This window comes from Lissotriton vulgaris, chromosome 2_1 (assembly GCF_964263255.1).
Source record: "Lissotriton vulgaris chromosome 2_1, aLisVul1.2, whole genome shotgun sequence".
Taxonomy (NCBI): domain Eukaryota; kingdom Metazoa; phylum Chordata; class Amphibia; order Caudata; family Salamandridae; genus Lissotriton; species Lissotriton vulgaris.
In genome coordinates, this window is record NC_141687.1 from 1,255,652,709 (window position 1) to 1,255,666,704 (window position 13,996).

At 44.4% G+C, this 13,996-nt stretch overlaps 1 protein-coding gene across 4 annotated transcripts in view; it reads right to left on the reverse strand.

The window, feature by feature from the left end:
• Positions 1–1,318: 1,318 nt before the first annotated feature.
• The window catches only part of IL18 (interleukin 18), a 220,186-nt gene continuing 207,508 nt past the window's right edge, over positions 1,319–13,996 (reverse strand). For 2 of the 4 annotated variants that reach the window (XM_086956980.1, XM_086956981.1), the window contains one exon: positions 1,319–3,266. In XM_086956980.1, coding sequence (XP_086813106.1) covers positions 3,048–3,266 — 219 coding nt within the window. In that variant the 3' untranslated portion in view covers positions 1,319–3,047. The remainder of the gene's footprint in view (positions 3,267–13,996) is intronic. The other 2 variants (XR_015308470.1, XR_015308469.1) reach the window with 2 other exon arrangements.

Here is a 13,996-nt window from a genome sequence, read left to right on the forward strand (position 1 = left end):
TACAGGTTTGGTATGACTTTTATGTAGCGAGTGATGCAGGTAAGCTTAATGGACTAACGTGGGGTCCAGGCTGGACCCTCCTCCAGAAGAAAAATTGAAGAAAAGATCTGCACATCTTCTACTATCTCTCTTTCCTCTTAAGCACCCTCTTTTCACTGTTCCCCGAATGCACTTCCTTGCATCTCCCTCACTTCACCACGTCCAAACATACACTGCCACTCACTCACATTTAGCACTTTATTTACTTTTGCTTTTGCCCTGTAAATATTTTGCTATCTGTGCACCCCCTTCACACACATTTTCACAAAATTGCAATCACAAATGGAATACATGACCATTGTTCTGTGTGCTCCGCAGAGAGGCCAATCGACTGACAGGCATTTTGCTTTGGCTTTAGTGTCAGAGCTCTCAATCAAACCCTCTCATTAAAACCTGTACAGCTCAAGTATACACGGAAAAAAATACAGAAAGAACCACAATATGAATAAATAGCTAACTCTCGAGGGAGGCAAGATTAAGCAAAACTTGAAATAGGAGAGAAACTAAATCGCTGACATGCATTGCATTAACGTTTTTAACACTCATTGTTCATAAATCAATCCATGTTTTTGGCATTAATGTTGTTAAGGGCATGAAGATTGGGCCAGTTTTAATGTCACACAGCAGATAACTGTCAGTTGTAAGCAAATATCTTGTCTTTGCCCTTAACTGGGATATTTGTATCAACTGCACAAGGGAACAAATACACTGGCCTGCTCGTCTTTTGCATCCCTTTCCCCGGGGAACAAATGCTGCAGCTCCACTTCTAACTGAACCAGCGGAGTGCAGCCAGGGACTGGTCTGTCACAGTGGGGAGGTTAGTGTGGGGAAGGGGTCTCAGAATGCTAATCTTCTATTATCTATTTTGTTCTAACACCTACCATTACGGAGGACAAGGCACCAAAACACACTTGCACGGTGCTTGCATCCACTCCTACTTGTGATGAATGGAAAAGGTTGTGATCTATGCCTGTGATTGACCGACGGCTCCTCTCAGGCAGAGACAGAGATTCCAATGCCCCAAACCATTATGCTGACAGCATCATAGCCTACAGTGGATACTTTATTTTTGAGGCGACTTTTAGCCCCATCCCAAAGGCACTGCTTTTCTGAGTGCATCTTGCCTTCTCATTTCAAACCAAACATCCATTTTCTCATTCTTTACTTTTTAATCCACTTGATTCCACAAGCTTAAAGTGATGCCATTTTTCAAAGGTTTCTCAGGTTTTTGATGTGCCCATCCAGACCTCGCTTCAAAAACACCGTACTGACGCATATATTTATCCAGAAGCAGTGTTTATTAAAAACCCAATGCATTTCAGGCTGCTGGTGCCCTTCGTCAGGGGTCACTACAAATTAACAATAGAACACATATTTATTATTTCATTTCACCAATGCGTAGATTAAATGTCATCTGTACAAACATTTGGTTAAAAGTACAACTCACTCCTCCTCTCCCTAATACCTGCCATATTACTCAAAAGTCAAATATTTTACTCAATGCGTAATCAGTCTCTCCCCATGTGTTTGAGAGCAGGAAACCTCTAACGACTATTATTTTAAAAGAATACCCTTGTACAGTGAGCACCCTTTACCACTGTCATATTTAACCATTCACTTCATTTACTCCAGAAATTTCCTCCAAAATTAATCCCTCTGCTTGTGAAACAGCCCTTCCCTTTACCCAGCTTTCATCTGCATAACTCTTCATGTTTGCCGTAACGACTCCTACCCGCCATTAATATTCAAACGTCTCTCTGTTCCCCTTGCACAACTCAAATCTTGCGCATCATTCTTTTCTGTTCTAATCACAAACCTGCATACTTTAGTTTACCCCCAAGGTCACAAAATATGCTGTCCCTCACATTTTTCACCTCACGTACCTGCTCATAAAACAGCACGTTCTCATCTTTCTGGAAAAAGAAGTGTTTCCCATCCCTTGCCTCCTTCCGATTTAAACCCAATGCTGGTGCTATAAACTCCTCCCACATTACTATGTTGCCAATTAGACACCCGGTTTCACTTACGGCTCTACAATACCCACAATGCAATAAATGTACTAAAAAAACTGCCATTATGCAGATATAGCATAGCAAAAAATATTATACAACGTTGTGAATTGTCCATATCATTAAAATAAACCATTGCTGTTGTCTCTCATACGCTCTAACCACTTTGTGCATGTATAGTGCCAATCATAAACACATTGCTATCTGAAAACGATGTTCCGTTGAGCATGCGGAAAATGTCACAATTACAAGTTTTATCAATGTATTCCTTTTAGCTGGTGCGGGTGCAGACCTAAACTAGGCAAATTTCAGTAAATTACTTTATAGGCGTGGGGAATGCACACCATTTCTTATTTTCAAAAGTCCAAATTCATCCATATAGGTTAATGTTGCGTGCTCACTGGCTTGGCACTTTTCCAAGGAACACGCAACATTAACCTATGTAGGTGAATTTGGACTTTTGGAAATAAGAAATGGTGTGCATTCCCCACCCCTATAAAGTACTCTACAGTGGATACAGCCATAGACCTCAATGGCAATTAATCCTTATGAAGGTCTTAGGAACAGTTAGCCCTAGGTCGTGAAGCACAGTTCCGAAAGATGATTTACTGCCTGGCTTCCGTCTCCTGCTTCAGAGCAAGGGGGGGGGGGGGCGGGGCTGGCAGCCTGGGACAGATAGCCCAGACTTTAATGCATCTATTTTTCTATTTGTTTAGAGGTACGATCATATCTCTAAACAAATCGATCAATTTAATATTTGTACAGGAATATGAAGGAAATCATTTTAGGAGGGCGTAGCCTAACAGCCCTAATGGAAAATCCGCCCCTGGCTCAGTACTTCACTGTGAGAAACCTATCAAATACAAGTTTGCACATCAATGGCAAAGTAGGAGCGCAGAGTGAAATGTGATGTACCCTTTTACACCCTGCAGTCCACTCTATAATTCTGCGCCAGCCTAGGATAAATTGCGAAAACAATCCATCTGCCCTTAGTGTCTCTTAAGGGAGATTTTCCACCGTTAACTTGCATGCTTCATCCACTTCATCAGCGGCTTCCTTCAGGTACAGCCTGTTGTTGCCACTTTCACAAGCGAGATAGCAACCTTTAAAGAGCGACGACCTGAACCTGAAAATATCAGACTTGCCCATAGAGAAGGCCTGTTGGTAGAAAATGATATCACTGGTGTTGCCAGGGATGGATTTGAGAGGCTCCCCTTCCTAAGACAAAATACATGTAGAAAATTAATGTCGTTTTAGTTAATATATCACATAAGTTTACACTCAAAGAGAATTCATTATTTTAAATTCAAAATTCGCCTAAAATCCTGATTGTTTGTTGAGCCTTTCAAACTACAAAAGTAGGTTCAACATACTGCCAACAGAGGGATTTTTTGGGGCAATGCACATCCAGTTCATTCTAAACGTTTGGTAAAACATCAAGTTAACACATTAAAACAAATATTTATTCATGTTGCCTCAAAGCCCTGTAAACAGAAATCTGTAATAGACCAAAAAAATAAAACAAGGAAAGAAGCACAGCGTGTCCCAGTAAATCAAACTAAATCATTACATGTAATGGATAAATAAAATACTCCTTATAATAGTGGTATATTTCAAGCTAAAAACTAGTAGAAAGAGAATGTTTTGACATACAAGGCATAGCTAGGGGCCAGAAAGAAACAGAACGTCCCTTGAGGTTGATAAACCCAAATGTCATATAAAGATACACAAAACCGATATAATTTTCCCTGTTTTACTGTCATTAAACTAGTCAATATTTGCACAGTGCAAAAATAAATGCAAAACAGTGAGTGTGAAAATGATGGCTGAATGTGTCCTCATAATACATTTGTAAAGAAACAGTATATGTATGACTAACATTTTGTAATATATTTTAATTTAGATTTAAATAGAAATAATATAAAAAATGATAATATGGATTTGTTTGCACAGTAGATGAACTACTGGGTTATCAGATTGGTATGTTCGTCAAGCGATGATAGTTACATTAATTGACTGTATCTATGGTATGAAACTAGGGGCGTAACGCAGGCGCTTGCAGACCGTGTGGTGTAAGGTGGCCCGACTCTTGAAGACCCCACAATGGTTTGGGGCCCATATTCAACTCACAGCTAATGAATATCTGTGAGCCAGGAGTGACTCAGGGGCCTCTCCCCACATTCTGCAGGGGTGCCACTGATGAAATCTAAGATATCACATGACTATTTTTTGCAATTGTTAGAGATCACTTTTCAAATAAACAGATCAAATAAAGTGGTGTAAATTAAAAACGAATGTTAAAAACGTGCACATTTTTAATGGGTACAAATAGAAGTAATACTTTCACATGGTCATTAGGATTTTTTTTTAAACAATACAATAACATCCATGGCATCCAGATGAAATGGAATGGCTCGGTGGACACTCAGCAAGGCATTTATTGAAACTCCAAGCAGTATCATGACACTGCAAAGATCGCAGGGAAGAGAATGTGGTGTAACGGTCAGAGCTGCAGACTTTGGACCTGGGAAATCTAAGTGCAAGCTTCGGCGTTGGCTCAACAGCCTGTGAATCTAGACAAATCACTTAGGGTATATGTACAAGGAGTTAACGTTGCGTAGCGTCACTTTTCCAATGGTTTTGCAGTGATATTTTTAATCGCCATATGTACAAGCTGCCACTAACCTCTATTAGCAGCAGTTTTCTAACGAAAACGTCCATTCTAAAGATCGCCACTTCTGTTTGCGATAATGACATGAAAGGGAGGCATTCCAGTGCAAAAACGTCCGCTAACCACACTTCGCGATACGTACAAGGGGATTCCTTCAATTTGGAGGACCCCAAAAACTGCCTCTAACTGCAATTAGAAGCAGTTTTTTAAGACCAGAAAATAGGTGGTCTTAAAAATGGAGATAACTCTTGGAGCCTCATTTCACCAGGTTTTGTTGCTGGACCACGCTGCAAGCAATGTTGCTGCGCTGCCCTGCACCATAACTATAAGGCAGGACTGCGCAACATCAACAAGATAGTGCGCATTACTGGACCTCATTCATGAATTGTGTTGCAGCGCTGCGACAAGACAGCATTGCAGCACTTTTCACTACCCCCTTCTTGCAACACCACTGATGCGCTGTATTTACTGGACAGCGCTACATGGCGCAAGTGATGATAGAGACGTCTGGAATCCTGACGTATCTGTCTACGCTAAAGTCACCCATTGCTGCAGTCATGTCACAACCATGACGCATCTCCAGCAATTCATGGAGCCAGCCTATCCCTGTGGCACTGCGTCACCCTTAGGCCTGACATCATGCAGGCGTAAGGTACTGACGCAGTGGCGTTCTTGAGGGGTGCCGGCGCAGTTGGAGATCTATCGGTGGCGGTTGCACGCTGCAGTGTCATCGTCTGTAAGATTTGGCGGAGTGGTGGTGCTAAGAGAGTTGACAAGACATGCTTCAGGGGCCTTGATCCAGCTGCGAGGGGGGTAATGATGGCGGTTGTGTATGGTGGGCATGGTGAAGCTGTGATGTATGCAATGATGGTCGGTCCGGGAGAGTCCGGTGGTGTGGCTGTAGTTGAAGGTCCCGATAGCGGAGGAGACATGCTCGATCGTGTGTCCTGCTATGTGGCTTGCTGCAGTGACTTGCTGTTGAGTATGATGTTGGGGAACTACTCCAGGAGGGGGTAGTGTTCTGGTCACTGGGGTTGTCCAGGTGGAACTTGAGTTCGCTGAGTTGGATGCCATCGGTGGATGGGAGAGCCTGGTGTGCAATGAGGTCAACAATGGTATCGGAGAAAGGGGGTCCATGGCCCAGGGGGCCTGCACATGAGGGTGCCGCAGAGGATGGGCTTGGGGTTGCTCCAGATCTGGAAGTTGAGGTGTTCCATGGTCACAGTTGCTGGAGGTGTGGGCATGTTCTCCATACAGGCTGTAATGCAGCCTGCATTGCGAACAGTGCGCATGGCTGCTTTGTGCAGCCTGAGCAGGCCAATCAAATAGTCACCGCACACTTGAGTGGGCATGCCACACCACCCCTGCCCTGTTCTGTGAGTGGAGCAGCCCTATCCACCCTCCTACCCACAAAGGAAACCTAGCACGATAACATCAGGAAGTTATCATCATGTGATGATTGTTCCTCTTATTGCACTGCTTGGAAGCAGTGGGGCGACGCTCTTCCACCATACTGGGGGTGCGTTATCTACTGGTGCTAAGCCTGGGCGACACAACCCCCAGGCCTTCTCCGCTACGTGTCCCACCTTCTCCTTACCTGGACATTGACACTGTTGCGCAATCCGCTGCAATCTCTGCAAATCTGTGACTCACCCATCAGAAGCCTCAGCCAGGTGAGATTTCACTAGCGTGGGTACAGCAGTCGCAGCCAAGTCCGCTGGTGAACCTCTCGATGCAGTTGATGCAGCAGCGCCCCCTTAGGAGTGAACTTGCAGCGCTCCAGCAACATAAGTTTGGTGCAGGTCAGGGGCCTCACCCTCCACAGTGTCCAGCCAGCGCAACCTCATTGAGCTTGTGATGCAGAGAGGTGACGCCCACTGTTGGTAATCCTCTCTGTGCACCTTGGTGCAGTGGTGGATCGTAGTATGCGATGCAGACCTCCCTATGTTGGTGCGCAGGAGCGCCTCTACCATTCACAGCTCCAACGGGCTCAAGGCGGTCTTCTCACACAGGTCAGCTACGTGTCTCCATGCGACCAGCCAGATTTCCCCACCAGGTACGAGCTATCATAGCACCTCAATGTCTACCTCCACAGCTCCTCAGCATCCCACTCCAGGCTCCAGACGCAGGCCCAGCAACGCATCCAGGCTCCAGACGCAGGTCCAGCGAGGCATCCAGGCTCCAGACGCAGGCCCAGCGAGGCATCCAGGCTCCAGACCCAGCGAGGCATCTTGGCTCCAGACGCAGGTCCAGTGAGGCATCCAGGCTCCAGACGCAGGTCCAGCGAGGCATCCAGGCTCCAGATGCAGATCCAGCAAGGCATCAAGGCTCCAGACGCGGGTCCAGTGACGCATCCAGGCTCTCATCCTGGTCATCCTGAATGTTGGGTGGCTTGAGGGGGTTGTTGATGTGTACTGCACTTGGCCCTGTCTACTCTATTCTGTATTTCATTTTTTTGTGCCTATTTTCTATTGGAGGTCGACTGCTAGGCTATTTTTTTCCATTAGAGGCAAAAAATTCACTAACATGCATTTTCTGCAGCTAATGGGCCTTTCGTTGGTTTTCACCCACTAACGCTGGAATTCCTATTGCCATCATGCTAATGTTAGCAGCAGTTTTCACAGCTGATCCCTGAAGCTATCGCCATGTGGCGACGTCTTGTACATATGTTGCTAACAAGGCGATAGTTTTCAGCGGTACACAGCGATAAGAAGACTGCCACTAACTAGAGTTAGCGGTAGTTTTTGCCAGTCCTGTACATATGGCCCTTAATATTCCTGTGCCTACCAAAAAAGGAATATATCCTTGTGTAACACAACTGATGCTCATGTAAAGCGCTCCCAAACCTTCGGGTCAAACTGCGCTACATAAAACTGCAAAAAACATAAAATGGATATCGCAACATCAGTGAGGCTGTTAAACCTACTGGTCATGTTCTGGGGATGATGGAGGAAGAGAGAGGGTGCACAGGGGATATGAAAAGGCATGTGGTGGTACCCATTTCAACGTTTTAAAGAAAGTAACATCAGGGTCCCTAAATGGCTCTCCTTGAACTTACTACCAGACTATGAGAGTTTACTGTGTCTTGGTTCTCCACTACCTCCTTCCATTCGCTTTATCTCCAGTATAAATTAAAGACTGTCACCGAATCACTGAAAGGCAGAGGAGCTCTGTAATCAGATTATATTATTTATGCTGTCATTTAATTGTGTTATGCTTTAACCCTCCTGCTATCCAGACAGGTCTGCGTGGTTTGTCATTCTTACTGCACCGTAAGCACAATTCCGTGCAGCTCCTACTGCAGGAGAAGATGGACTCGAATCTGACTTGCCGGAACAAAAAACAGATATGTACCATTGGACGAAACACAGAAACCTCTTCTTGTACCTCAATTTGGAAATAGTCGAAATATTAATATGTTAAACCAGCTGCAGTGTGAGCTCAAAGCCAAGCTTCTCCCAGTTACATCCTGGCTTCTGCGGTTTTAACTGAACCTTTGCACGTCACTTTATTTTACGTACAGTAAAACATGTTTGCTAAACTGCCTCTAAGAAAATGCTCTGCTCCTTTTTCATTATAGCTTGACTTGTGTTATACCAAATGAGTAAAACAAAATGTATGAATCTTTGTTATCTTCTTATGCTTGATCAAAAGGATTTTACCACTCACAATGCAAGATTGCCAGAGTTATACGGTGATTTTATTCCAGCGGGGTTATTGGAATTTTCAAATAGGTGCTCAATTGGTAGTGACTGGAGAGTGCAGAGAGAAGGAAGCATTCATTTAGATTTAAAGCAGAGAAGTAACTGAACTATTTTAAGAGGTTCTTGTTTTGAAACAAGGACGGTCCTGTCACATCTAACCTACTCCATGAAAAGTAGAACCTAAAATATGGTCAAACATTGGTTATTCAGGATGGGGGCGTGGCCTAGACATGACAGAGTAGGATAAACCTCGAGTGTCCGCAGATCCGTCTCGGGACATCCCTATCATCCTGCCATCCGGATCAGGGCTGGCTTTTAGAGCTTGTTGCATCCAGTGCGACAATGTTTGTTGGTGCTCCTCAATGACCACCTTCGCATTGGATTCCCTCACTACCACTAGTGACCCTCAAGTCTCCATAACCACTCTCTCTCAGATGCATTTAATTAGTTTGAAGCACCACTCATACCAGTGTAGGGTGTCAGAGCACTTTACACCACACACACATTACACAGAGACAATCAATCATACGTGTGTGAGTCAGTGTATAAGAAATGTTACATAAGACAGAGTACAACAAGGTGTAGGAGTCACGTCATCTATTCTGGTAGGCACTATAGTTTAAGAGTGCTTGGTCTGAAAAATCACACACTCATGGGGGTTCTGTTTAATAATATGAATTGATTTCTACCTAATGAACCCTTTTAGCGAAACATTAGTATCATGAAAGGCTTGGGTGAAAAATCATAACGCTCTAGACTATACCTTGCAGTTTGCATGCAGCTCTTTGAGGCAATTACAAGCTCAATTAGGATTAGGATTTTAACTTATAAACTGTAAGTAACAAAAGGATCTCTCTGACCAAACGTATTATCCCACTGACCTATTTACATTGTATGCACTTTGTGATCTGCATGGTACACATTATTTGCAGCAGGCACCTTAGCCCTCTGTGCACCTTTATGAGGAGTCAAAACTTCCACTAGACAAAATTCCGATCTCTCTCAAGGGATAACAGTAATCACCGGCTTGATCTTGACATTTTTATTGTTGCCTGAAAATTGAGGGAGGCAAGGAACATGGCACCAGGTGTTTTCAAAACCATAATATACTTACCAACACGGCGTACCCCTGAAGTTAGTTTGCGGTGCAGTAGTACCAGTTGCACCGTCCTAGAGACAGCCTTGATCTGGATCCAGCTGCAGGGCCACTGGGCAAGGGGGTATGGGGTGCAAAGGATGACATTGGAAACTTTAGGTGACCCCCTGGGCTGTTGCTGGGACAGGCATGTAAATGGAGGTGTGGGTTGCAGCCAACCACAGGGAGGTATGTCCCCTAGGGTTTTTGGGAGAATGGAGCAGTCCAGGGACTGTCATTTAGTGCTTTGGGCTATAATGTAGCCCACAGGAGCCAAATGGTTATATAAGAACTGTTATTAGGCTCCATTTTAGGGATAGGTGATGTGTGTGACTGGTGGCAGTGAGTCCTTAGAGCAAATATTTTGTCAAAAAAGTATTGTCCTTGCGGGTTCACTATGGTGATGGCATCAGTGGAAGATACAGTTGCAGAGGCAATGCACCTTGTGCGAGAAGCTGGGCGAATGGACCTGGTTGTCGGGGGGGAGCCTGCATCAGGAGGGCCTACCTGGCGCACAGGGCTTGGAGCCGGGATAGCCGGTTCGCCGCCTCGCAAAATGTGGGTGGTGGCTACGGGAGCAATGATGAGTGTCAGGGTCTGCTCTGCGATGAGGCGAGGCGAGCAGCCCTACATTGCAAGGGTAAGGGCAGGGTCACATCGTGCAGGGAAAGGAGCGGGTTACAGGAGAGGGGCCAACTGGAACAGCGTGTTAGGTCCTGATTTTGCCGGTCCAGGGCAGCAACCATAAATAGAGGACAAGGCTGAGAACCACTCAACATCTATTACACAAAGGAGCTTAGGGGATTAAAGGAACAGGTCGTCCCCCTCTCTGGATACTTGCAACAACACAAGACCTGTTCCTTATGATGCTGAAATTATGCCTAGTCAAACCCTCCTATATTCACATTAGGATAGGACAATAGCCCGCCTTTCAGGCTGATAGTTTTCTAAACCAGGTCCACCACTTTCAGAATATTCGTTAAAAAGAGAGTGCGCTGTTCACCCTTTTACCTCTGAACTTACTCTCCCTCCCCTGCCGTCAGTCTAGAGTAAGAAGAGAGAAAGAGGAAAGGGTTAGAACCCAAAAAAAGTGCGGAAAAGAGTGGTGTTGCCTCACGGGAGTAACACCATGGAGGCTTTGCAGGAAGGTACTCGCCTGCCACCTAGGTTCTCATCATTAGCGTACACCACTCAAACAGAAATTGTGAAGTGAAAAAGAAAATAAAAAGTGAGGGTGCTCGGGCAACAGTACTTGCATGGGCACCAAGACTGGTACACAGCAAGGCTGGACCCAACAGTGTAGAGGGGGTGACACAGATAGTGCCACACCGCTCAAGTGAAATTAAAAAGTTAGTTAATACTCGCTAGCCCTCAAGTTTATTCTTGGCTGCGAGTCTACTCGTGTTTAAAACGACGACATGTTTCGTTGCCTATTAAAAAGACTTACGGCAACTTCTTCAGGGCTTAGGTCTGTCACTCCGCCCTGCACCCATTCACTGGTGTTCCTGTGAAGTTGAAATTAGAAACACAAAAGAAAAGAGCACTCTCTTGAACTGTGTTAATTAGATGAAGGGCTGACTATCTCTACAGTAAATCGTGTGCTCAATATTGAGCACCCATGTGTATCCCCTTAGAAGTATGTCATGAAGCATTTACCATTTCACCTGCTGTGGAAGGCATACCTATACCTCCTTTATGGTAATGTCTGTATCCCTTGTTGTGGATATTGTTCCTGAGAACTGCTCCCGTCAGTCTCTGTAATATGTATAAAAGCAGTTAGCAAGTCTTTTTCATAGCAGTCAGCACCTAGTTCATGACAGAACTGTATAGTCACGACATTCTTGTCCCATTCACTCTGGTTATGTTCTCATTTCTGCTTTTATCTACACCACCTCCCTACATATGTCCTCTCCAATTTTAGGTTGTCTAGCGGGGACTGTGGAGTCTGTCTCCCCGTTTAATTATATGTTTATCTTTCTTATTGCCGCTGTCCCTAGGGGATTTTGCAAAGTTGCGTTGTTTCTATTTGCCCCATAATTTGTATATATGCCCATCAACGGGGAACCAAATGTGCCCGATTTATCGTTGTTCTGCCGGGGGGAATTGAATGCACCAGTTGTGTGGATGCTTCTTTGCTTAGGGCTGCGGTCCCCCGGAACACCCTTGGCTTATTTCACTTGTGTGGAAAGGGTTTCTAATCGTTTACACCCGTTTCGCTGCACGCGCACATGGACTCACTGCTCTCACTTATACCAGTGCCTTACTGGGAAGAAAGCTGGAACCGGGCGTTGTCTCGGCAGCACCCGGCTCCTGGCGCTGCTCGTTTTTATATGTTTGTGACGTGTACAGCGTCGCGTTGAAATTAGGGCTCCTCCTTTCGGGCATAGACCATGGGCGCCATCTTTGAATGTGTTTAAGATATACGTTGTTACATTGTATTGCCCTATATCAAGTCCACTGTATGTGACTATCTCATGATATTTACAGATATTCATTTCCTATTCATAATGGGGGCCTGACTAGTAACTCCGTATCAGGAACCTGAGCATTTTACACCTCATCTAGGTTGTTAGTATTATACATTTTTAGTATTATGAAAGTGTGTATTGGCATCGCTACTGTGTTGCGCTTATATCGCATATGGATAACTGCATTCCTAATCATATTGCAGAGCATGTGAAGCATTTAGAACTTTTCAAATAGTAGCCATATTCACAAATAGTGCTGCTTGGTGGTGTTTGCCCTGTTTTCGTAATTAGGGCCTACTCAAGCCCATTAGAGACTAGCCAGGTATTTTTTACCCGGTACAGGCTTCGCTCTCATATGACTGAGTAATTGAACAAATACAGTGTTTTACAGATTGAACAGTTGCATAGACTGTCATCATCTCTTGGTCTTAGAGTTCACCCCTCTGGTCAAGATGTATCACTGTACATGTATCTATTTCCGTAGGTTTAAATATCTACTTTGCCCCATTCAATGGAATCGTTCAGACACATCTGGTCCGCACATTCTTGGTGTATCCATCGAGCCTCTCTGGTGCATAATTTACGTTCAATATTAAATTGGTCACCATGCACTTTTTCCAATACCACCCACCGGAGCTGTCTTGGGCTATGTTGCATTGTTTTGTAATGCTGAACCAGTTTGGTGGTCAATTTTCCAGTTCGTATGGTGCTCAAATGTTCCTGTATCCGAATTTTCACCTTGCGAGATGTTAAACCAATGTAATGCAAATCTCACGGAAAAGTTATTCTATATATCACGTGTGTAGAATTACAGTTACTGCGTTTGTTGAGGTGCAACGTCTGATTATTCCTCAAGGTTACAGTTTTGGTGGTAGTTGTAAATTCACATACTGAACATCCCCTACAGGGGTAGTGTCCATGGGGGAGGTTGGATTCTCTAGTGTAGTGGGTGCTCAGTTCATCGCACAACCTTATCAGCACAGCTAGTTCTGGTTTTCAGAAAACAAATGCCAGGAGTTGGAGTCTCAGCAAAGAGACCAAGAGAAAATGTTGTACTAAGGGTCAGCTACCCACTGACCCGGAAATATTGCCATGACCTATGCCCGAGTCACTGGAATTATGCTGCAGGTGAGGACCAAATTATGGGGCAAGAAAAGGCAAAATATGCGGTGTAATGTGGCACATTTTGTGATTGCATTTATTTTCACACAAAGGCAAAGATTTTACCAGTTTAACAACCAAACACAGCAATAAACAACTGAAAGCTGACAAGACTATCTTTAGTAAGGGGTTTCCACTGCGCTGTACCAAGTGTCGCCACGTTTAGTAACTTTAAATCAAACTTAGCAAGACAATTCTTTATTTTTTATAAAATCTGCAGAGTATGCAGCAGATGATGGATTAGGTGGAAAATCAATTGTTATGTGGTAAAAAATAAAGCGGCTGTAGAATTGCACAATTTCAGTGGGCCTGCCTTAGCCCGACAGCCCTGTTGCGTTCCTTTGTTGGCACTGAAGGTTGCAGAATATGCCCTCCATCTGTTGACTGGTCATCAGAAACTGAATAGTGATACAGAACCACGATTGCATGGAAAAGTGTTAGAATTTGAAATATAGAAATGCTGGTACTATCCATTTAAAAGTATTGCAAAACTGATGAGAAGAGTTGGTACTCTCCCTTTCAAATTCAAGCCATCAATTTTTCGAAACATGCACGGTCTCGGATGGTGATGTATGAAATCCCGAACCCCTTTCGTTCAGTGCGCAGATCCGATTCCATTCACAGTGCAGCGCTATACAAGCTCCCTGACACAGTGAGCCAACAGTCCCATCCTCATTTCCTTTCGCGTGGAAATCCCTCACTCAGATTTTGGAACAGAGAGATGTGCACACCAGTCATCTCTCTCGGCAGTAGGCAAGCAGTATGACATCCAACCTTTTTCCCGAAGACTTTGAAACGCAATGCCATTT